Source organism: Plecotus auritus, assembly GCF_963455305.1.
Source record: "Plecotus auritus genome assembly, chromosome: 4".
In the NCBI taxonomy this organism is placed as follows: Eukaryota; Metazoa; Chordata; class Mammalia; order Chiroptera; family Vespertilionidae; genus Plecotus; species Plecotus auritus.
Window position 1 is genome coordinate 95,200,176 of NC_137775.1, and position 25,928 is coordinate 95,226,103.

General features: G+C 39.2%; 1 protein-coding gene and 1 pseudogene across 10 annotated transcripts in view; both read left to right on the forward strand.

Annotated features, from left to right (window-relative positions):
* Positions 1 to 25,928, forward strand: part of BTBD9 (BTB domain containing 9) — a 511,095-nt gene that overhangs the window by 96,069 nt on the left and 389,098 nt on the right. For all 9 annotated transcript variants that reach the window (XR_013960438.1, XM_080665254.1, XM_080665252.1 and 6 more), the window contains exons 5-6: positions 5,038 to 5,257; positions 10,192 to 10,311. Coding sequence is in view for 8 of the 9 variants with exons in the window: in XM_080665254.1 (XP_080521380.1) it covers positions 5,038 to 5,257; positions 10,192 to 10,311 (340 nt within the window). In the remaining variant the exon portion in view is untranslated. The remainder of the gene's footprint in view (positions 1 to 5,037; positions 5,258 to 10,191; positions 10,312 to 25,928) is intronic.
* LOC308246909 (large ribosomal subunit protein eL6-like) lies at positions 5,531 to 6,390 on the forward strand (annotated as a pseudogene). Its single transcript has one exon. The product of its transcript is annotated as a large ribosomal subunit protein eL6-like (transcript).

The window sequence follows — 25,928 nt, forward strand, 5'->3', positions numbered from 1 at the left end:
CCCCTTTTGTTGTCTTGGCCCTGACTGGTGGTGTCAGAACTAGAGGAGATGGTTTCAGTGGTCGGTAGCAGCAGACTTTGGACCCATCTCTCATGCCCAGCAATAAGGGATTATTCAGGTTTCTTCTTACCAAGTATAGTTACACATCATTGATATTTGAAAAGCCCAAATTTGAAACTTTTGTTTCTTTGTTTGCTTGCTTTATAAAGTGCTTCATCTCTAGATTGGAGGCATCAGGAGTCAGGCCTTTCTGTCTAGTTCACTGAGCTAGTCCTAGACCCTCACATGGTATGGGGTACAGAACAAGTCCACAGTAAATGTTTTGTGACTTATCAGACTCTATACTTATACAGTACTTTAGCATGTATTATTTGTAGCATGACCTTCACAGTAATCCTGTGAGTGGTTGGGCAAAGTGTTATTTTTAGATGAGAAAACAGATTCACAGAGACCAAGAGGCTTCAGGTAGAGCCTGAGTCTCAAGGTTAGGTTTTTTTGCTTTAAGTCTAACTTTTTAAAAATATATCATACTGTTTCTTTCCTCTGGGTCTTAGGTCACCTTAGAGGGGAGGGGTTAGAAAGAGGGGATAAGTATGTCCTTCCCATCAAAAACGGTTCATGAAGGAGGTATCAGAGCAGGGCCCCTGGAGACAGACTGCCTGGCTCTCATTGCGGCTCTGATACTGGCTGGTCGTGTGACCTCGGTCAAGAAAGTCCATCTAAACTCTCTCCTGCCCACACTTCCCCATCTGCGAAATAGCTGTAGTAGTAATATTACACTTCAAAGGATTTTGATGAGAAGTCAGTCAAAGGAATTAATAATAAAATAAATATGAAGAATATGTATGATTACCATGAGCTAACACAATTTAAGAAGTTATAAATCGGAGGCACTTAAGCTTCTGGTGGTAAGAAGTTGAGCTGGGACTAGGTTTTGTGTCTGCGTTGCCTTAGTCTTTGCAAGTTAACTAAACCCATCCCAATTGCATTCCAGTTGTACTTAGTATCTCCCAGAGTCATTCTCTTACCTATCTTCATTTGAAAAAAATTTTTTTAAACTCCACATTTTCCAAGTGATCTGCAATAATGAATTACTCCCTTTCCCTAAGAGCCTAATTATGGCTCATGTTTGAGTTTTGAGTTTATTCAAATCACATAGCCCAGATGTATATGTACTATGAGGCTTCACTATTTATTTACTGTGTGTAAACTTGCTTAGTTCTCTTATTGATGCTTTAAAAAATATGGCTCATAATAATAATAGTCTTTTCTTAGAGTTTACTATGCACTTTGCAAACATAATTTCACTTAATTCTTGAAACAAACAAACAAAAAAATGGAAACACCTTGGGGGTAGATACTTCCCTATGGAGAAATTTAAGTTCAGAGAAGGTAACTTCCCAAAAGTGATACACTTGGTTAAAGGTGGAGCCCCACTATTTAAACTCTGACTTTGAAGCTCAAGCTCTTGACATCTACTTTATGCTACCTCAGGTCTCTCCATGGAGAGTGTCAATTTTAGAATGTTAGTACCTGGAGGATGGGTTCTAGATCTGTGAAGCAAAGTGTGCATAGAGGACTTCAGAGTCTCAAGGACAGTGGACACTTAATAAATCTACTGTTGGAAAATGGGGAGTGTTTAATTATAACCATAATACTGACTTTGATGACAGAGTTTTCATTTTTAAAAATACTCAAGTGAAGAAAAATTTCTTTTAGACATATTTTTGTGTTTTTTTTAATTTTAGTAAATCTTTATTCAGATTATTACAATTGTTTCTCCTTTTTCCCCCCATAGCTCCCCTCCACCCAGTTCCCACCCCACCTTCTGCCCTTACCTCTCCCCCACTGTCCTCATCCATAGGTGTATGATTTTTGTCCAGTCTCTTCATGAACCCCCCATACCCCTTTCCCCCTGAGAATTATCAGTCCACTCCCTTTCTATGTCCCTGATTCTATTATATTCACCAGATTATTCTGTTCCTCAGGTTTTTAATTCACTTGATTTTTAGGTTCACTTGTTGATAGATATGTATTTGTTGTTCATAATTTTTATCTTTACTTTTTTCTCCTTCCTTTTCTTTAAGAATACCTTTCAGCATTTCATATAATACTGGTTTGGTGGTGATGAACTCCTTCAGCTTTTTCTTATCTGTGAAGCTCTTTATCTGCCCTTCAATTCTGAATGATAGCTTTGCTGGGTAGAGTAATCTTGGTTGTAGGTTCTTGCTATTCATCACATTGAAAATTTCTTGCCACTCCCGTCTGGCCTGCATAGTTTCTGTTGAGAAATCAGCTGACAGTCGTATGGGTGCTCCCTTGTAGGTAACTAACTGTTTTTCTCTTGCTGCTTTTAATATTCTCTCTTTGTCTTTTGCTCTTGGCATTTTAATTATGATGTGTCTTGGTGTGGTCCTCTTTGGATTCCTTTTGTTTGGGGTTCTGTGCGCTTCCTGGACTTGTAAGTCTATTTCTTTCACCAGGTGGGGGAAGTTTTCGGTCATTATTTCTTCAAATAGGTTTTCAGTATCTTGCTCTCTCTCTTCTTCTGGCACCCCCATAATTCTGATGTTGGTACGCTTGAAGTTGTCCCAGAGGCTTCTTACACTATCTTCAACTTTTTGGATTTTTTTTTTGTCTTTTTGCTTTTTCAGTTGAGTGTTTTTTGCTTCTTTGTATTTCAATTCTTTGACTTGATTTTTGTGTTCCTCTAGTCTGTTTTTGGGTCTCTGTATAATATTTTTTATTTCAGTCAGTGTATGTTTAATTTCTAGTTGGTCCTTTTTCATATCTTCGAGGGTCTCGTTATATTTATCGGCCTTTTCTAGGATATTCTTGAAAAGCCTTAAACCGTGGTTTTGAATTCTATATCCAGTCGTTTGTTTTCCTCCATTTCTTTCGTTTGTGATCTGATTCTTTGACGCCGCATTTTCACTGCTTCCCTGAGTTGGTAAGGTAGATTTGTGTGCTGGGTTTCCAATATGGCCCAGTGGGTCTGCCTCCCCAGTTAACCTGAGGTGGACACTCTTGGTGCACCCCTTTGTGGACTGTGTGTACAGCCTTGTTGTAATTAAGTCTTGATTGTTGTTGGTATCACTGGGAGGAATTGACCTCCAGGCCAGTTGGCTGTAAGGATCAGCTGTGTCTATGCTGGGAGAAGTTCGGTGCTGGAGACAGCCTTATAGGATTAGACTTGCCAAATTGCAATAGCCTCTGTGCTCAGCTTGGATGGGGTGGAGTCTCAGTCTTGGCTTCCCGTCAGCCTTGCCCTTGCGCACACGTGCGCGCCTTCAGACCTCTGCCTCCCCGGCTACCGAGTCTCTGCCCGAGAGTCCAGACTCCCCCCACAAGAGCGTGGGTCCCCAGGGGCTCGCCTGGAACTGGGGTCCAGTGCAGTCAGAACTGGGGCTCAGTGCAGTCAGGAGCCTCTGACTCCCTTCCACTAGGGAAAGCCTGTGGCAACCTCCGCAGCCTTTGTGCGCACTGGCACACGCGCGCCTTCAGACTTCTGCCTTCCCCAGCTCCCGAGTCTCCGCCCGAGAGTCCAGACTCCCCCTGTAAGAGCGTGGGTCCCCAGGGGCTCGCCCGGAACTGGGGTTCAGTGCAGTCAGAACTGGGGTTCAGTGCGGTTGGGGGCTTCCTTCCCCCTTCCGCCAGATAAAGTCAGCCAGGCTCTCAGCTGCCCTTCCTCTCTGCGCGCACAAAGACCCTTTGCCGTACCTCCAATTCTCTGTGAGCTTTTCTCTTTCCTTCTAGTTGTAGAATTTTCACTCAGCCAGCTTTCCTGTGGTTCTGGATGGTGTCCGTTCTGTCTTTTAGTTGTAGTTTTGAAATTGTTGTGCAAGGCAGCAGTTTAGGTGCTTACCTATGCCGCCATCTTGGTTTCTCCCCCATATTTTTGTTTTTTAGCTAGATTGATTTAGCTCATCCATGTATGACCAATAGCTCTGCTGTATTGGAACCTCTCTTTTTCTGTTATTTATTCAGATGTCTGACTTGTCTGCTCTGCTTTATACATTGTGCTAAGTCCAGTTGGCAGGTATAGGTCATCTTACATCAAGCATGTCAAACTCAAAGGCTTAACACAGGCCAAATAAAAAAGGTCTAAGTTTATGTGGGCCACAAAAAAACAAAAGCTTCAATTTTCATAGAAACGTAGGTTTATTTTGATAGAGACATGCTGAATACAAAGGGCTGAAGTAAATGAGTAATTGTTAACATAAAATAATAGAACATTTTAATAAAAATTAATATTTTTTTCTTGAACATTAACTTACCAGACATTGAATAACTGCATAAATTAATAAGCATAACTCAAATAAACCTATTTTTCTTGTTCTCCAAAAGCGAAATATATCCTGTTGTGCACACCAAACAAGTTGTCCAAGACTAATGACGTGGCAATCGGCTGCTAAAATATTTGCTGCTAGTACTAGTATTAGTGGAGAGAAATGGTGCGCCTGTGTGTAAGGCGCGTAAGGGAAATGAATGCAACACGATTATAGTAATCAGTCATTTGCAAACATTGTACTTTGTTATTAATGATTATGTATAACAGGATATTGTAAAAATTAAGTTACAAAATTTTTATTAAAACGTTTCTTACATACTCTTATATTGGCTGGGCCGTTATATCGGCTGGGCTGCAAAAATATTTGTTGTGGGCTGCATGTGGCCCACGGGCCGCAAGTTTGACATGCTTGTCTAACATGCTGTTTTTGTCTGGTAGATATTAAATTGAAACTGCTAATAGAAGGAACTCAGTAGAGCTGATTTGTTTGTGCTAGTACATGTGTTTTTTTCTAGTATTATCAACTTTTTCTTAATAATGTTAGTCCCAAGCACTTTGTGGCTGTGATGGTGCCATTCAATTTAATCCTTATAGACATTGCATATCTTCTATTTTCATAGGCTTCTCTCTGCCATTTTAAATTAAATATACATATAGGAATCCTAGAATTTTTGATTTTTCCCCCAAGTTATAGAGTAATTTAATAACCAACGATTAACGTTGCTTTTTTGTATTTTTAACTGTAGTACCAGAAGAAAACATTGCAACTATGAAGTATGGAGCCCAGGTTGTAAAGGGGGAGCTGAAATCTGCCTTACTAGATGGTGATACTCAAAATTATGATTTGGACCATGGATTTTCCAGGCATCCAATTGATGACGACTGCCGTTCTGGCATTGAGATTAAGCTAGGTCAGCCGTCTATTATCAATCACATACGGATACTCCTGTGGGACCGAGATAGCCGGTGAGTCTGTCCAATTTAGAGAGAAATGAATGTTGTGTTTGAGTGAGATGACCTAACTGTGTGGTCATCTGCTTTGGTTTTACAGATTTGATTACTTATTTCTTTGTGGTCACATGGCTATTTTTCTTGAAGTTTCATTCTGAGGAAAGAGTTGAAGGGTTTATTCCTTTAAAAAAAACCTTTTTTTTTGCTTTTTCTGCTTATCAAAGTAATGGATATTTTTTTTTGTGGAAAACGGAACATAGACCTTAGTTCTCTTTCCCATCTTGCAAGATGGCGGGTGAAAAGAAAACTGAGAAGCTGGATACTAAGAAGAAGAAGCCTGATACTAAGGAGAAGAAACCTGAAGCCAAGAAGGCTGGTGCTGGCGGCAAGGTTAAGGCACCTAAAAAGGGGAAGCCCCACTGCAGCTGAAACCCCGTCCTCTTCCGAGGAATTGGCAGATATCCCCGTTCGGCTATGTATTCGCGAAAGGCCATGTACAAGGAAGTATTCAGCAGCTAAACCCAGGATTGAAAAGAAAAAGGAGAAAGTTCTTGCTACTGTCACAAAACCAGTTGATGGCGACAAGAATGGTGGTACCCGAGTGGTTAAACTCCTTAAAATGCGTAGATATTATCCTACTGAAGATGTGCCTCGAAAGCTGTTGAGCCATGGCAAGAAACCCTTCAGTCAGCATGTGAGGAAATTGCGGGCCAGCATCCCTCCTGGGACCATTCTGATCATCCTCATTGGGCGCCACAGAGGCAAGAGGGTGGTTTTCCTGAAGCAGCTGAGCAGTGGCTTGCTACTTGTGACTGGACCTCTGTCCCTCAATCGAGTTCCTCTGCATAGAACACACCAGAAATTGGTCATCGTCACTTCCACCAAAATTGGTATCAGTGGTGTGAAAATCCCCAAACATCTCACTGATGCTTACTTCAAGAAGAAGCTGCACAAGCCCAGACACCAGGAGGGTGAGATCTTCGACACAGAGAAAGAGAAATACGAGATTACAAAACAGCCAAGGTTGACCAGAAAGCTGTGGACTCACAAATTCTGCCAAAATTCAAACTGTTCCTCAGCTCCAGGGCTACCTCCGCTCTCTGTTCACTCTCACCAATGGGCTTTATCCTCACAAACTGGTGTTCTGAATTTCTTATAAGAACCCGATTAAATAACTGATATGTTTAAAAAAAACCCACGCAAAACCATAGAACATAGAAAATCACAAAGAAATAAAAATTGTTAGTAATCTCACCACCCATTATTAATCTGTATATATCTAATCAGTGTTTTTTTGTTATGCATAGTATATCTCACACATACACAAAACAGAAAGCAGTGAAACCACATATAGTTTTACAAAATAGAGATTAGAAGTGTAAAAAGCTAACTTCACTTTAAAAAAATATATATAGCCCTAGCTGGTTTGGCTCAGTGAATAATAGCTTGTCGGCCTGCGAACTGAAAGGTCCCAGATTCGATTCCTACCAAGGGCACATGCCTGGGGTTGGAGGCTCGATTCCCAGTGGGGAGCAAGCAGGAGGTAGCCGATCCATAATTCTCACTCATCATTGATGTTTCTATCTCTCCCTCTTCCTTCCTCTCTAAAATCAATAAAAATATATTAAAAACATATATATATATATATATACAGATATATATTTTTATTGATTTCAGAGGAAGTTATTAATATATTCAGAGAGGAATATATATATATATATATATATATATATATATATATTTTTTTTTTTTTAATTGCTTTCAGAGAGGAAGTTGGAGAGAGAGATAGAAACATCAATGATGAGCGAGAATCATGGATCGGCTACCTCCTGCTTGCTCCCCACTGGGAATCGAGCCTCTTACTCCAGGCATGTGCCCTGACTGGGAATCGAACTATGATCTCCTGGTTCACAGGTCAACACTCAACCACTGAACCACACTGGCTGGGCTAACTTCACTTTTTAATGAATATTCTCTCTTTTAAAAATATTCTCCTAAAATGTTACTTTATATGGTTATCCTATCTGTTTCCCATTATTTATTTACTTGATTCCATACTTTTCGGATGTTATAACAATAACATTAAATGCATTTTATCGTATGGATGAAGAACAAATGTTTTTTAGTGTGTGGATAAATATCATCTTCAAAACAAAAGAAATTTATGAAAAAATGTTGGTGGACTCTAGCCTAGGAATCCACCTAGTTTTGCAATAGCTTCAAGGTTCTGCCTTCCTTCTAGCCATTCTGATACTTTTACCCACTGTGGTTTTTAGGGTTCAGCCTTGATAGCCAAAGTTCCAGAGCAGTATGGGTGAACAAGACCTGAACAGTCTCTCTCATTACTGCTTATCATTAACCTAAACCCTACATTCCAGAAAACTGATGTGCAGAGAATCTCCTAGGCCAGGGGTGGGCAAACTTTTTGACTTGAGGGCCACAATGGGTTCTTAAACTGGACCGGAGGGCCGGAACAAAAGCATGGATGGAGTGTTTGTGTGAACTAATATAAATTCAAAGTAAAGGAGCGGAGGGGAGAACAAGAGAACCGGATAGAACAGCCGGATCCGGCCCATGGGCCGTAGTTTGCACACGGCTGTCCTAGGCCCTACTCATGCCTCTTTGTGTCTGGGCATGAAGGGCTTAATAGTATTGGTGATGATACCCTGCAAATCTTTTTAGCCTTTTAAATATATTTTTATTGATTTTAAAGAGGAAGGGAGAGAGAGAGATAAAGATAGAAACATTAATAATGAGAGAGAATCATTGATTAGCTGCCTCCTGCATGCCCCCCACTGGAGATCGAGCTCACCAACCCAGCCATGTGCCCTGACTGGGAATTGAACCGTGACCTTCTGGTTCATAGGTCGGCGCTCAACCACTGAGTCATGCCAGCTGGGCTACCCTGCAAATCTTGCAGGTTCATTTCTCTTGTTAGCACCATCGGCCACCATCCTGGCTTTTTAGGCCATTTGAGCCAAGTATGAGGGAAGCTTTATGAAGTGGGAGTCAGCATCTCCTGTGCATGGGCCTTTGAGGTCCCGAAGTTATCTCTATCTGTGTTTTTAAATTAAGAATATTTCTGATACATATCTTTTTGGATATAATATGGTGTTTAGTTGGCAAAATGGAGGTAATTCACATGTCATTTCTAAGAGTGATTAATAATAGTACAATAATAATATATAGCACTTTCATTACTTTTATGTAGTATGCACTGTTATAAAAGTTTTACATATTCTCATTTAATTAGTAATGAAATTAGTATAAAAATAATAAAATAAAAGGTTAGTATGCTGAAACTGAAAGTAGTTATCATTGTTTCCATGATGTTAAATATTTATAGGTCACTTGGTTTTACTATTTGCATCACATTCACAGGGGCTTAAGTTTACCACATAGCCATTCTTTTCTCACAGAAGTTGTTATTAACTAAGCAAAGGTGAAAAATTCAGAATCTTAACCAAAAAAGATTCCGACATGTGTTATAAAATTATATCCTGCATTTCTGATAACCCAGAGAGGTTCAATAAAAGGTTATAACCAGTTTGAGACTGAGCGATAAAATGAATGGGAGGGAGAGGACAGCAGAAAATGAGGGATGACAAAATAAGCTGACCTTTTCCGGTCACAACTGTTGGTTGCAGGCTGACATTTATGTTCACCTAAATCTTCTGAGATTGTTCCTGTTGATATTACAGAACAAGTAATAACTGCATCTCAAATTTAAATTTGGCTCATGACAGGGGAATATAGATTTGTTCAATCTGGGACCAGCATGCAGTGGTTCGGTGTAGCTAACTAAGGCAGGGTGATAGGCTATTTTCATTACTGCCAGGTTATTAGCTGCCAAATTTTAAGTTGTACCCAAAAGAAACATCTATTATCTCTTCACTCAGGTAATTTATTTTTCTGCTGGCTGCATGTATGTGTGGGATGGTAGGAGGCTGGGAGGGAGTGGGAGATCAGCTGGCCTCTGTGGGGAACCACTCCAGTTGGCTTTCCTCCTGAGAGTGCAGGGCTGAGCTCCCAGGCCGGGAAGGTAGAAGGAGAAGGCACACCTGCTTCTATGTTCTGTCCTGTCTTTGTCATGGCCTTATTAATCTGCTAATATGGTGTGAGCAAGCCATCCTGGCCCTGTTTGAAAAGGAACAAATGTCTTCCATGCCTTTGTGTCCAGCACTGTGCTAGAGCCTGGGTATATGAAAATATATATGGCATGATCTTTGTTCTTAAGCAGCTTGTGATCTACTAAAGTAGACATACTTGCTGAGAGAGAATTTTAGTACATTGTGGTGAATGCTATGATAGGGAATCTATATAGATTTCATCATTATCCACATTTGATTATTATGTAGAAAATGTAATTTGTGAAGTGTGTGTTTTTTTGTGACCGTTAATGTTTTATTAAAGTACTAGAGGCCCAGTGCACAGATTTGTGCACCAGTGGGGTCCCTCGGCCTGGCCTGCGGGGATCAGGCCAAAACCAGCAGTTCAACATCCCCCGAGGGGTCCCGGATTGCGAGAGGGCGCAAGCCAGGCTGAGGGACCCCACTGGTGCATGAAACTATGCACTGGGCCTCTAGTATGCATAGAAGATCTTTGGTTAATCTCTTCCTGTCTTCCCCCCTCCCCTCTTCCCTCTGAGATTCATCAGTCTGACTGTTCCATGTTTCTATGCCTGTGTGTGTGCATTATAGCTACCAGTTGAACAGTCAAACAGTTGCTTAGGCTTTTATATATATAGATAACTCTGTATTGTTATTTTATTTATTTTTTAATTATCAATTTTTAATTTAATTTTTAAAAATTTTAACTTTATTGTTGAAAGTATTATAGACATCTCCCTCCCCCCCCTCCCTCCCATTGACCTCTCCATCCTACTCTTGTCGCCTGTATTGTTATTTTAATATGGTCCTTTTTTCTGCCTTTTTCCTTTTGACTCATAGGTCTTATTCATACTTCATTGAAGTGTCCATGGATGAACTTGATTGGATCAGAGTGATTGATCATTCACAGTATCTGTGTCGTTCTTGGCAAAAGTTATATTTTCCAGCCCGTGTCTGCAGGTTAGTTCTCATGTATAATAAATGATTTTGATGTTTATTTAAGGAGATTTGGGCTTTGACAAGAAACAGATTACATTTTTGGTCTCACAGAAGAGTTTTTCAGAGTATCAGGTAACAAATACCTCCCAACAAAAACTTAGAGAAACTGTGGAAAATTAGGCATTTAATATTTAGAGTGTGCTGTGGAACTATTTATCCAAAGTGTTTTGTACTGTTTTTATGTAGTAGACATGTAAAGGAATATGAAGGGACAGGAACACTGAGGAGTGGAAATACTTTCTGAACTGCATGCTGTACCTTGAAAGCAGTTATTGTTAGGCGGTACGTTTCTCCCACAGAAGCCATGGCAGTGTTTCTGGAGACTTCTCTGGCAGTCCTCAGGGCACAAGGAGGTTTTTTGATGCCATTGTGCATATTCTGAATATCTGTGTTCTTTTTCTAGGTCAGTGAATATCTGTGGAATTTGACAAAGCCAATGTTTCTAGTGGGGTTGGGCTTAGGGCAAGGGAGGCTCAGCTGGTGGAGCTCCAGGCTCACACCCTCCCTTCCTCAGAGCACCTTAGCTTGTATTGTTGTGATATGTTGCAGTCCCATGTTAGTTTGTCTTAAAAAGTACTGATAAATTACTGTCCTAATATTTCATATTCTTTCTTTAGGTATAAGCCGTATTTTAAACTTACTTTATGAAATTCTGTAAAACCTAAATGAATAATGAAATTGGGAGTTGAGAAAGGTGGTTAAAGGATCCCCAAATTGTGTTGTTTCTGTTATAATTTTCCCCTTGGAAATTGCCTTCAGATATTCTTTACCTTAGAGTCAAAGGATCAAAGGCAGGTTCATTTGGTGTGGTCAGGCAAGAAGAGAAGGGAAGGGATATCGAAAGTGTAAACTAGGGAGAATGTGGAGCTGACCCCTTACCCGATTCCCTCCTCACTCTCACCTGTAACCTCGATCGACCTTCCATTGTGGCTGATTTGGAGCAGGTGGGTGTCCCAAAGCACTTACTCTCTTGGTCAGAAGACACCCTTATACTTATTAAACACATGATCTGTCAAAATCAGGCTGAATTCTTACTTCCACCACAGGAACTCACAGAACCTTTCAGCCTCTGGTATAGTAAAGAATGTTGCCTACGTTTTTTTTATTATAGTATGACCAGACACAATATTGTTATCCAGGGATCCTCTTGTGTGAAAATGAAGAAAATCAATTTCATTTCCCCAAAGGGGGACTAAAGTGTCTCAGGTCTGGCAGTTGCTCTTTTATCAGAGGAGTTTTGAATGGATTAAAATGAGAGGGACAAGAAATTGAGTGAAGATTCTGTATCTCAGAGCTGCCTTGGGATACTTTGAGAGTGACAGAGGGGCCCTGACGTGGGGGACATGATTGAGTCTGCATCGACTCAGTTTATTACTATTGTATTGGATTTAAAAATAAGCATTGTAACAGCCAAGGCGTCTGATGTGCACCGAAGGACCGTGTGCTTGTGTTTAATTTGAAACCATAGGAACATGACTCTCAGAACAAATCATAGTGAATATTAAACCAGCCATGACAGAGTTTGTGTTCTTTACCCATTTTAAAACATGCCCTCAGTTATGGTCTCTGGCTTTTAGAAAATATACTTTTCCTTATTTATCAATGGACATTATTTATACTCCCCTTTCCTTATTTTGTCTCTCCTGGGTGGCCTTGCCTTTGTTGGTGTAGCGTTTATACGTTGTGGAGCCTGGCCATATTCATGATGCTAGTTTTTGTCTTGGTATAGCTGGCTCCCAACTCTGGTCAAGAAAAACTGAGAAAAGGTGGTGTTAGGGAAAGTGTTAACTAGGAAAGGAAGGAGCCTTGATATTGATATTAGTTTAAAAATTTAAATATATTTATAACTACTTTAATGTATTATGTTAATTACTACATTCCTTGGTAAACTCTGCCTTTTGTAATGTTTGGAATTTTGGTAGTATTTAAAAATGAACCTAAAAATAAGTCCCTTTTGATTATTCAAGGATGTCTTATACTTGGTGCTTCTTATCTTCACAGTCTTTTATTGACTACTAAACAGTGTCTAAATACACTTCTTCTAGCTTAACTAGGCACATATAAATTCTTTATTTCTTTACCATATCAGTATTCTGTTTGCATTATGTCAGTTAAAATGCACATCTGTAATGTTTGCATGTCACCTTTATTCTTCAGTGTCCTTCACATGTTTGTCTTGCCTCTGATACTAAAATTACAAGCTCTTGGAACCAAGGAGTATAAATTGTAATCTTTTAGTATTCTTACACAGTACTCAGATTATGACCTTGTGTGCAGTAGGTACTCTATAAATGTTACCACAGGATTTATGGGGTCAAGGCACTGACTGGGTGGGTAATGAAGAGAGATTGCTTTTACGTTGATATGTATATATTTTCATTGGTACTTTTAATCCATGTGTTTGTTAAAATGCACATCACGGCTGGAGAACTCTCTGGAGTGGTAAGTGGTTTTGTACTGTTTGCAAAGGCTACTTTCTGTTTTTTTCTTTAGAAAACTGAATTTTGAGTTTAATCCCAGAAGCTATGAATGTCATGTATTGATGAAAGAGTACATCAAATATATTCACAAAAGAAGAGGTACTCTGTGAACTGGGGAGTATGAGATTACCCAGCCCTCTCTGAGTCCAGGCTGGACTGCATGCAAATTAGCATTTTGTAGTAGAAAAACCATGGGCTATGGAGTTAGAGCTCTTCTCAAATCCTGGTTTCATCTAATACTGGCATTGTGATCTTAATAAAGTTGTGCCTCTCTGAGCATTCATTTCTATACCAGTAAAAAAAAACCAACAACAAACACACACACACACACACACACAAAAAAAAAAACAAAAACAAAAACAAAACAAAACAAAACAAAAACCACACAGTAATAGCCCTGGCCAGTGATTCTCAGTGGTTAGAGTGTCAGCCTGTGCACTAAAGGGTCTCAGGTTTGATTTCCTGTCAAGGGCATGTACCTGGGTTTCAGGTTTGATCCCCATCTCTGGTTGGGGCACATACTGGACATAATCAATCATGTGTCTCTCTCACATCAATGTTTCTCTCTCTCTCTCTCTCCTCCCTCTCCTTCCCTATCTCCTTCCCTCCACTCTCTCTAAAAAAAAATCAATGGAAAAAATATCCTCAGGTGAGGATTAAGCACAAAACACACACACACACACACACACACGCACGCACGCACACACACATGCACACACACACACACACAGAGGAATAGCCACAACCTTTATGGGGTCTGTTGTGGAGGGTTGGATGGCATAGCACATATATGAGTACTGAGCACAGTGCCTGGCCCCAAATAGGCTCAGTAAATAGTTGTTTTTATTATTAATTTTTTAAAAATTATTTTTCTCATTTTTAAGTCTCTCAACTGGTGTTTGACTTTCAGAGAAAGGAACCATCCTTACCATCCTCTTTGGTGATGGTGGCTCTTACTGCAAGGACATTTTTCCTTACCTCAGGAGCCTAGTTGGTTCAGAACTCTTCTATTGCCAGTCCATATTTAGTAATCCAAAACATACATTAAATAGGTCTCTTTATCTTTTTAAAAAAATTATATCAATCTTATTTTATTTTTTAGTCCTCACCCGAGGACATTTTTTTTTTTTTTTTAATTTCAGAGAGAGAGAGAGGAGAGAAGAGGGAGGGAGAGAGAGAGAAACATTGACGTGAAAGAGAAACATTGATCAATTGCCTTCTGTATGCACCGCGGCAGGGGTTTGAACCCACAGCCTGGGTATGTACCCTAACCAGAAATCAAACCTACAACTTTTCAGTGAACGGGACAATGCTCTAACCAACTGAGCCACATTGGCCAGGGCAAGTCTTTATCTTAATAACCTGCCCATTTGTACGTTTCCAGCAGTTTTCAAATGTTTTGGTTTTCGTAAAGCATTTCTATTCTGATAAAATATATATAACATAAGATTTTCTATCCATATATTTTGTGGAATGTAATTTAGTCTGTATTTCACCTCACCAAGGTAGTAGACGTTATCTAGTGACAAAGCCAGAGTTATGGTGCCAACCATAACAGTGAACGGAGGGAAATTAACTGCTCTGGCTTTCTAGGTCTTTTTTAGGTACTCATTTGGCTACGTGCTGCTGTATGTAGCCAAAAACTTAAACTAATAACTCCCCACCTCAGTCCCCAACTGGGGATGAAGAAAAGTGACTTGCCAGTTTCGGTACAATTTTTCATGTAATGTCTTATCAGCTTTCTCTTTCTCAGGAAAAGGCAATTTCTGCTTTACCCATAAATTCTCTAACCTTCAAATTGTCTTCTTGGCTATCTAGTAAGCTCTCATCAAGTACTCCCACAGCTTTCTTAGATGGTGGAGCCTAGGACCAAACAAAAACACTAATAAGGAATGGCAAATATTGAGTACCCTGGGGGGTTTTAAATTTTTTTCTGGCTTTTTCTCAACTTGGTACTGGTAATTTGGCAGCCATATAATGTTGCTGAAATATGAGAAGACTCGAAACATAGGTGTGAAGGGTAGAGATAGATTTCAGAGCCTGTATATGGCTGGTGGCTGGAATTACAAAACAGTGATCTTGGTATAAAACCTGGGAGTTGAGGGAGAGGAACAGCAGGCCTAAAAGCAAGGTCCTCAAGGATATACCTATTGAGAGAGGGAAGAAAAGAGTTGAGGGCAGACATGTTTGCTGCAGGGCTGTTAGATTAGAGGAGAGTTGGGAGGAGCACAGCTTACTGAAGACAAGGCCAGCAGGGTGTCGAGAAGATGAGCTTCATAATTAGAACATGGCACAGGAGGGACAACCCAGGTAACAAAAAACTGGGCTTTCTCTTTCTTTCCTTTTGTTTTTAATCCTCAAAGTGCAAGTGTCTTTTCTATGACATTTTTATTATAAAATTAAAATGTAGTGCATATTTTAAATATTGAGAAAGCTTGCTATCTGATAAGGCCATAGCCAGTTTCTACCAGTAGCACATAAAAACGCCTCTGCTCTGAAACTGCACCAATGCAGGCATCGTCAACATTTTGACAATATGATTTATGATTTGTCAAAAAAGGTCTGTCTTTAATTTGGATTTCTTTTATCGGTGAAGTAGAGTGTCTTTTATTACTGGCCCTTTGTTATTTCTCATTTATGAAAAGCCTACTTTTATCTTCTGAATATTTTTCTTCTTGGGTAATTATCTTTTTTTTGGCTGGTGAGAACTTAATATTGGTGTATAGATATATATTATAAATAATGTCATATATATGTGTATACGTATGTGTGACATTATCCTCTTGCCTGTCATGTTTTATAGTTTGTTATTAGTTTTTTTGTGTTTTATTGGTACCTTTTGCCATATAGAATTTTACTTTTTAAAAAACGTGGCTGGTGCTGCTCCATGGTTAGTGAGTCAGCCCATGCACCAAAGGGTCTCAGGTTCGAATCCCAGTCAAGGGCATGTACCTGGGTTGCAGGTCCATCCATTAGGGCATATGTGGGAGGCAACCAATGGATGTCTCTCTCTCACATCTGTCTCTTTCTCTCTCTCTCCCTTTCTCCCTTTTTCTACCTCCCTCCCTCCCTCCCTCTCTCTTCCTCCCTTCTTCCTTCTCACTCTCTTTAAAAAAAAAAAATCAATAGAAAAATATCCTCTGGTAAGGATTAACCAAAAACAAAGGGTGATCAAATCTGCCAGTCATTTTATGATTTCCAGTGGTCTGATACCATGTTTAGAAAGTTGTTCCTCACAACATTAAAGAATTCTATATCTTTATAAGTCTTTTTCTACTACTTGTTATTTTTATGTGTAAATATTTAATCCAGCTAGAATATTTTTTTGTGTATATTTTTGGGCAGAGATAGTCAGCTGGCTAAGACTATTTAATAATCATTCCTTACCACACTAATGTGAGTAGCCATATTCACCATGTACTAAGTTCTAGCATGCATTCTGCTCTGTTCCATTGATTTCGTTGACTGTTGCTCAAAGTGTTTTAATTATTGTAGTTTCCCTTCTTTTTTTTCTTTTCTTACAATTAGAATTATAATGTGACAAATGTGTCATGGAAAAAAGAAAGGGTGTTATAGAGCATCTGCCTGCCTGTCTTCTGGTCTCAGTGGCCACATTAGAGGCCATAAATGATGATAAACATCTCACTAGAATGGTTCTATTCTCATTTATAAGAAGAAATTTAGGCGTGATTCACCAGCTAAGGAACTAGATTTTTCTTCATTTACACATCTGTTTATTTATTCACCACTCACTCATTTCACAAATAAGCTCCTACTTTGTGCTTGCATTATATTTGATATTGAGGCCATGGCACTGAAGAGGACTACCAAGGTTTCAGCTCTCAGGGAATTTGGAAGAAACAGATAAACTAATAGTAAGAACACGTCACATAATTATGAGTGTTGTGAAGATGGTATTGTGATAGTGACCAGGGTCAAGGGGTGGAGGGTGGTTATTTTAAATAGGTGTTCATGGAAACCCCAAAAGGGGAGGTGGCTTTGCTCACTTGGGGATATGTTTAGAGAGAGGAAGGGAGGGAGAGGAAGGGAGGGAGGGAGGGAGGGAGGGAGGGAGGGAGGGAGAGAGAGAGAGAGAGAGAGAGAGAGAGAGAGAGAGAGAGAGAGAGAGAGGAAGGAAGGAAGGAAGGAAGGAAGGAAGGAAGGAAGGAAGGAAGGAAGGAAGGAAGGAAGGAAGAAAGAAAGAAAGAAAGAAAACATCGATTGGTTGTCTTCCTAAACTGACAGGGGATCAAACCCAAAACCTAGGTATGTGCCCCGACCAGGAATCAAACCCTGCAACCTTTTGGTGCGCAGGACGACACTCCAACCAATTGAGCCACCTGGTTAGGGTGAGAAGTGGTTGTTTTAAGCCGAGATGAAGGAAATGATATTCCCTGGTCATTATTTTAGATATTTAGGTTTTCTTTGGTGTACATTTAATATTTTTCAGGGATATTTGGTATACTGTAGGAGGCCTCATTAGATGAATACTAAAACTGTACTGTTTTCGGTATTGGGCACTTTAATCTCTTTTATTGCTACTGTATATTTCAGGTCCCTCCTCATTCCTGCCATCATTAGATGCAGCATAACTTTTATTACCTATCTTCATTAGATTATAGTACCTACACTGTTCTATAGATCTGCGAGACATAAAACAATTGAGAAAAAAACATTACTATTGATGGCAACATTCTTTCCCTACCACATTAACATTGTACAAAAGCATGTGTGTCTTCTTTTTTCTCCTCCCCCTGCCCCATAACTGGGCATTGATATATTTGTTTTCTTTAAAAGGGAGGCACTTTGACATTACTCAGTGGTTTACCAGGATGCTTTAGCTTTAGAATCATAGCTAGAGTTATGCTGAGCCTTTACTTTCTTTATATGATTGACATCTTCAGAATTCAAGAAATAGCTTATTCAGGTGTAAGTAAAAAAAGGTTTTAAAAAGTAACCATTTTAGCTTATACTTAGTTTGAATTGTCTTTCTACCTACAACTTTGATACCATAATTGAACTAGCACAGAGAATGAAAAGCAGAATGTAGCCACATGGTGTCACTATCTCGTTACAATTTTACTTGGGGCCAAAGAGAGGCTGAAATTGCCTTTTTTATAAAACCGTATTTAAATAGAAATTGTTCTGAAGTCTGTGATTTGTGAAATAACATGTGAAACTGTTTGTATCATTTAAGCCTTGCTACTCATGTGGAGCATTAATTATGCCCGAAGTCCATAGGTGTACGTTCAGGTGCTAGCCAGCTCTTGACTTGCCATGTGCACAGTATAGCAGATATGTGGGCTGCTGTAGTACAGTTATTCAGTTTCATACAAATACTTTAAAAAGTCTCATATGTAATACCTTAATCAATAAAGAAATAAAAAAAAACAAGGCCAATAAAAAAATGTGGAAAAAAAATCTCCCTTCAGAATTTTGAAATAAACATAAGAGTAACTCAAAGGAGATAGGTCCATTAAATATTTTTAAGGAATTGGAAAGCAAAAGAAAGGAGGAATGAAGAAGAGAGAGAAGGCTATAGGACCTCAGGAGAGAGACAGGGAGGGAATAGTTTAACACTTACTAGCATCTGCTATGGGCCGGACACATATTGTTACCTTATATGATTCTTATAATAGCTCTATGAGAAAAATACCACTAACTACCTTATTTTTACAAATGAGGACATTGAGATCTGGAGAAGCTAAATTTGCAGTTAACACCACAGTCTTACATTGCCTGTGCAGGATATGAGATTAAAAAGATAGCTCTGCTTTGGAGTAGGAGGAAACTCAGAACTCTGAAGACGCTCCCGTTGCCTCTTTGGCAGGAGCAGTTTCCAGGAAAGCTGAAAGAAGGCCTGTGTGGCCATCCTCTGCTCATGCTGGTTGCAGCTGCCCAGAACACCAGGATACTAATGCTGAGGATGATGAGGGTGATGATGAACAATTGAGGAAGTTTTTCTCTTTTAAAATGTTCCAAAGGGAGTGTAGCAATCCTTTATCTAGGTCTCTTTTGTCAGTTTGTCAATAGAGCTTTGAATTTTCCTGCCCCTTAGTTCCCCATAAGATCATTTTTAGATTTTATTATTACAGTGAACCTGATGTTTTTAACTCCTGATTTGTTTTGCTTCAGCTGTGTTTAGGAACAAATTTCATATTATTATAGAATTTCTCTTCAAAGATCTCTTAATGTTGAATTGCTTTTTAAAAATTTATTGATTTGAGAAAGAGAGAGAAGCAGAAACATCGATTTGTTGTTCTACTTATTTATGCATTCATTGGTTTAGTCTTGTATGTGCCCTGTCTGGGCGGGGATGGAACCACAACCTTGACATATCGGGATGATACTCTAACCAACTGAGCTTCCCAGCCAGGGCCTGCTTTTTTCTTTTTAAGTTGAGGAATTTTCTATTTATTATTTTCATCTAGAATCCTCTTATTAGGCCCTCCCCCTCCCCCAAATCCACTGTGTTTTTATTCAGTAAGACCTTTGAAACATGGGTTTGTGCTTAAGTTATTCAGTCAAATCCAGGGTTTTTGTTTTATTATATTTTGTTTAAAGGATAATAACAGCCCAGCTGGTGTAGCTTAGTGGTTGAGCGTCGACCCATGGACCAGGAGGTCACAGTTTGATTCCTGGTCAGGGCACATACCCAGGTTGTGGATTTGACTCCTGGTGGTGGGGTTGTAGGAGGCAGCCCATCAATGATTCTCTCTCATCATTGATGTTTCTATCTCTCTCTCCCTCTTCCTTTTTTGAAATCAATAAAAACATAATTACAAAAAAAAAGGATAATAACATATTGAGATTCTTTTGTGTGTAGTGGAAGAATTAGAACATGAGAAAATAGAACAGGGTTGCCCTTTTGCTTTATATTTTATAGTTTTAGAATATAAATTAGTGTCTTTTTAATAAGCTGACTACATGAGATGAGGTTAGTAACACTAATGATCAGTTATTATTACCACAGATAGCTGTTTGTTTTTCATTCTGGAAGAGCAAGAATTGTATTTGGTGGTACTAAGTTGCTTCCTAAGCAGTTTTATATCCAGGATTAAGTTCTGATACTGCCTCCCTAGTTGACTGTCAAACATCCTTTTTCTCATGCCTTTTCTTTCCTAAATATTACTCAGTTACTTATAGGATTTATTCATTTAGACATTTGTTCAACAAGCATATATTAACACCTGCTATATTGCAGGAACTTAGTTTAGGTGCCAGGTATAAAAGGATGAATAAGACAGTTGCTGCTCATGATACAATAGTAGTGATAACTTTCTAAAGATTGATAAAGTAAAATATGAGAGGTGTAATAATAAATATATGTGTGTGTGTGTGTATATGTATATGTACACACACACACACACACACACACACACACACATATACTAGTAGCCCTTTGCGCGATATTGCGCGCAGTAGGCTGCCCACCGCTTCTGCAGGAGCCGGCAGGAACCACAGCGCACATCCAGGAGCCGCGCTGCTTCCACAGGAGCCGTGCAGCTTCTGTGGGAGGTGAAAGCAAGCTGCCAGCATTAATGGGAGCTGGAAGGGATCCGCGCTGATTCCGTGGGAGGCGGGAGGGGGCCGCACTGCTTCTGTGGGAGGCGGCCCATCGTCTCCTCTTTGGGCCTGCGCTTGGCCCTGGAGGCTGCAGGCTGGCCCCCCTGTCCCTGTCCTTGTCCGCTCCAGCTCCAGGGGGCGCAGCAGCTCGCTGGCCCCCCTGTCTCTGTCTCCATCTCTATTCCAGGCCTCACCTGTGCGTGCAACCTCCTCCTGTCCAGTCGTGACCCATTACGGAGTCCTGGCCTAATTTGCATATTTCCTCTCTCTCTCTCTCTCTCTCTCTCTCTCTCTCTCTCATTCTCTCTCTCGCTCTCTCTCTCTCTCTCTCTCTCTCAAATGCACCTAGGAGCAGCATAGTTATGGGGGACCCTACTTGAAGAGAGGTTTTGAGCCTTTGAGTCTTAAAGGACCAAGAGATTGAGCAGGCAACATAAGGGAGAAAGGATGTGCTGTGTGTGCAGGACATTTGCTGAAGGCAAAGTTTGCACTGGATTTGACCAAATCTAAACTTCGTTCAAAGCTCTCCATCAATGGGTCTTTTTGCTTCTCTAGCTCATCTTTGATTCTTACTTAAAAGCCCTGTTTTGTCTCAATCTCATCTGTTTACTTGCGCATACCTCCTGCCTATGTCCCTAAGCTCAGAGACTCTACATGAATGACAGTCCTTCCCTCTTTATGTGATCTTGTACAACTGTTTTTGGGTATCTGGGACTTGATTTTAGTTAAAGCTATGTTTTTTTGTAAACCTTTAACAAGATTAGAAGACTCCCTGTGAAGAGCTATAAATTAGGTTAATTTGCACAAATGCTGTTCAGAGAATAGTAAAAATTCCTAAGAAGTGAAGAAAAAGTCCCTCTTTTAGAGCCAGGATTTGAATCCATGTGTCTTTTGCTTAGAAAAATAATACATTTGTGTAGGCACTTCATTATTGGATGGGTACATGCTGTATGTAAGGAATTTAACAGTAGTGTATAACTACTAATACAGTTTTCCTGTTGGAGATCTCCTTTTGGAATCTGTTTTGAGATTTCAGCTCTCCCAACTCTTGATTATGGAACTTAGGAAATCCTGAACCAGGAAGCCAGGTACTAATCTCCTGGGCAATAGAATACAAAGCCCCCTGGGACGCTAGGCTCCTTAATAAGAGCCAGGGGCCTTCAGCAGAGGGGACAGAAACAAAGGTGAGCTATGGAGCTGGGAGTAGGAACCTGGGAGTTAATGGAAATGGTTGGAAAAACTTTGCAAGACCTTCAACACGGCTGTGGAGAGAGTAAGAACATGTTAGTGGAGTAAAGCTTCCCCGACTTTTCACTTTGGAAGATTGGGAAGAGGGAATGACAGCTAAATCCTGGAGGTCAAAAATACAAACAAACTTGGACACAGATTTATTTGTGAATTGCATAGTCATTTTCCAATCCTGTTTACTTTGGAAATGGTAATCTAAAGAAGGTATTGGTTAAGTAGTTGACATTCTCTTAGTGAAGAGTTAGACCTGTATATACTTAAATTGTATCCCACACTGCCTAGCAGTGATTGCTTTGACCTTTCATAGCATTTATGGCTTGAATCATCCACTTTAACCATTAATTACATACTATATCTTGTACACCTCTCTAATTATTTTGTGTTTCCTGGACCTTTAAGTTGCACATAAGGTAACTTGTTGAATCTCTTTAGCCCTCTACTATCTCTCAATGCAGGTGCCTGGATAATAATGGATTTTTCTGGAAAAATCCTTTTAACACTGCTATTTTTTTCCTCCAGTGTTAGAAGGAGATACCAGGAAATAAGAAGATTTTACAGTATTTCTTTCCACAGGAAATATGCTTAAAGAGAACTGTACGTACAAGTCCTGTGGTTAATAAAACCATTAGAGCTTTCTCAGTGATCATATGATCATATAAACAGTACAAGTTCCCTAGATCAGTGTTCCTTCTGTGGATACAAGGTTAGCTCAGGGGAGAGTGGACCAGAAGTGAAGCCAGATTGCCTGGCAGCTGCCAGAAATTCTGGGCGGAGTGCCAGGCTTGGTTCACCTTCTAAAAATTCATCTCCCTGCATGAAAATAGAGGGCTCGATCTCTGCAAGGAGTGGTAGCATGAGCTCTTGGACTTCCTTAGGCCCAAAGTGCTCTATTGATGCAAGGAAAGGTGGGGGAACTGATTATTGTGAACCAGAGGCTTTGACCTCATTTAAGAATTGTAATATTTTCTTTAGCAGCTTACTTCATTTTATTTCAAATTATAATTTCATAAGTTAATAATTGTTCTTTCAATTAATGTGGGTCATATATACACATTAAGATGTTCTGCCTGATAGGAAGCTGTAGGTTTAATTTCTAATAGTCATAGAAATTCTATGCACATTATGAAGCTATTAGGATGTAACAGCTGTTTTAGTTCATTTCACCCTGCAAAAGAAATTGATATAGACTAAAATGATCAGTAATTATGTATTTTGAAAGCTAAACCGCCAGTTATAGAAAGTGCTAATTTACACATTAGATACTGATAAAACTACAAGATGCTATGAGTTTCAAAGTTAGTGTTATCTTCTGCCTAAGAGTATGAAAGAGAATCTGTGCCAAAAGACATTTTCTCTCTTTGAAGTCCTCGTTTGCATTGCCTATTGTAATTTTGAAGTTGCAAATCAACAGATATGAAGAACTGCTTGATACTTTTCTAAAGAAAAAAATTATAAGGTCTGTTAGAAGGAGTAGGATCTAGAAGGATTTTATTTTATTTCTGTTGATCAGTGCTTGCCATCTGCCTTGCGTTTAATGTTGTAGAAGCATGTCTGCGTTTCCCAGTTCTGAACAGATGATGTGCATGATTTGTTGAGATATATGTATATTCTGGATGTGTGTGTGTGTATACCTACAGTGCTTAAAATCACACTTGAAGTGCAAAACAGATAATGAGTCTCCATTTCTGGCTAATTTGCATATTGAGCTCTTGTACACAAAACAAAAGATTACAATGACACTGATTTTCTTTTCTACTTTAGAATCGGCATTAACCAGCTGTCAACAAATATTTTGATTAAACACTTTTCTTTATTGGGGAACTTTGGGACACATTCTTTGTATAAACATATTGTTTTCTTTGATTTCAAGGGACATATTTTCAGTATGATTCATGGTGCATCACACCGGTAAGCTGTCATGCACAAAAATATATTTTTCTCTGTAAACTTCCTTTTTATCATTGATTTCTCTAGGGCAAAAATATGGCTCAGCACAGAATATTCCAACTCAAGATATTTGCCTGAAATGAAGGTAGTAAATAAACATATAAACCTGCTTTAAATAAACTGAAAAATTTAAAGTCTAGATTCATAAATTGGACTTTTCCAAGATATTTTTAAAGGCAATTTAATAGTTTCTCTAATACATTTAAAATATGATTTGACTACAGAAGTTTTAATATTTTGACATATACTCATCTAGTCGTCTGTGTGTAAATATACATAAACACTTTATTTACAAAAATGGTATTATATAGCACATACTATATTGAAACCTTGCATTCTCTCTCTCTCTCTCTCTCTCTCTCTCTCTCTCTCTCTCTCTCTCTCTCTCTCTCTTCATGTGGATGTTTTTCCATGTCAGTACATATATATCTGCTTTATCTTTCTTAACAATAGCACAGTATTCTAATGTACTATTGTTTACTTAACTAGTTTCCTATTGAGGAACTTTTAGGATGTTTCCAGTTTTGCTATCGAACAGTGTAGTCTTTGTACACTTTCCTGATTATCTCATCACATAAGCAGAGTCTTAAAGTGTGAAACATAGCGATAAAAGCCATGCAAAATCATTGTACCAGCTGTATATGACAGTAACTATTTCCCCACATCCTTATTAACAAGGGGTATGACCATTTTTAATCTTTTGGCAAACTGACAAGCAAGCCATGATTTCTCATTTGTTTTATTGTGCAGATTTTTTTTTTATTATTTGCAAAGGTAAGTGAGTATCTGCTTGTTAATAAACATCCGTATTTTCATAGAAAGGATGAAATTTGAGTTAGCCTGAAAGGAATGGTTGAATTTTGACTGGGTGATTTTAGAGGGTTTTTCCAATGAGGTCATCTGGGAAAGTGGTTCTCATTTGGGGGTGATTTTGCCCCCCACCCCGGGTACATTTAGCCCTGGTTGGAGACATTTTTGTAGTCACAATTGAGGGACAGGGTGGTATTGGCATCTAGGGAGAAGAAGCCAAAGATGCTGCTAAACGTCCTACAATGTATAGGACAGCCTCCCACAACAAAGAATTATCCAGACCAAGTGTCAATAATGCCAAAGTTGAGAAACCCTGATTTAGGAGCAGGTTGCAGTAATTCCATAGGTGAAGGGGGCTTGAATTAGGATGTCTTTGCTTGAGATAGAGAAAAGAATAGCTGAGAAAGACATTTAAAAGAAAAAACAAGCCAAGCTTGGTGACTGATTAAATATGGAGGGAAAAAAGAAATTGAGTCAAAGAGAACTTCCAAGTTTGAAACTTAGGTGGCTGGGAAATGGGATGACATTGGTGGACAGAAGTTGTGTGGGAGCCAGTTTGAACTAGTTTGTAGAATTATTACTTAGAAATACATAGTGACACTCCTTGCTGTTCATTTGCTTTGTTTTTATACAGTGAGGTTTTTTTTTTAATTTATTTTTTTAAATAAATATTTATTGTTCAGATTATTACAGATGTTCCTCTTTTTCCCCCCATAGCTCCCTTCCACCCAGTTCCCCCACCCCCCACCCCATCCCCTTACCCCCTGCCACTGTCCTCATCCATAGGTGTATGATTTTTGTCTAATCTCTTCCCGCACCTCTCATGTCCCCTTCCCCCGAGAATTGTCAGTCCACTCCCTTTCTATGCCCCTGATTCTATTATATTCACCAGTTTATTCTGTTCATCAGATTTTTTTTATTCACTTGATTTTTAGATTCACTTGTTGGTAGATACGTATTTGTTGTCACTTTGTTGTTCATAATTTTTAACTTTTTCTTCTTCTTCCTCTTCTTGAAGAATACCCTTCAGCATTTCATATAATCCTGGTTTGGTGGTGATGAACTCCTTTAGCTTTTTCTTGTCTGTGAAGCTCTTTATCTGACCTTCAATTCTAAGTGATAGCTTTGCTGGGTAGAGTAGTCTTGGTTGTAGGTTCTTGCTGTTCATCCCTTTGAATATTTCTTGCCACTCCCTTCTGGCCTGCATAGTTTCTGTTGAGAAATCAGCTGACAATCGTATGGGTACTCCCTTGTAGGTAACTAACTGTTTTTCTCATGCTGCTTTTAATATTCTCTCTTTGTCTTTTGCCTTTGGCATTTTAATTATGATGTGTCTTGGTGTGGTCCTCTTTGGATTCCTCTTGTTTGGGGTTCTCTGTGCTTCCTAGACTTATAAGTCTATTTATTTCACCAGGTAGGGGAAGTTTTCTGTCATTATTTCTTATAATAGGTTTTCTTTTTTTTTTAATGTATTTTTATTGATTTCATATGAATAGAGAGGGAGAGAGAGAGAGAGAAACATCAATG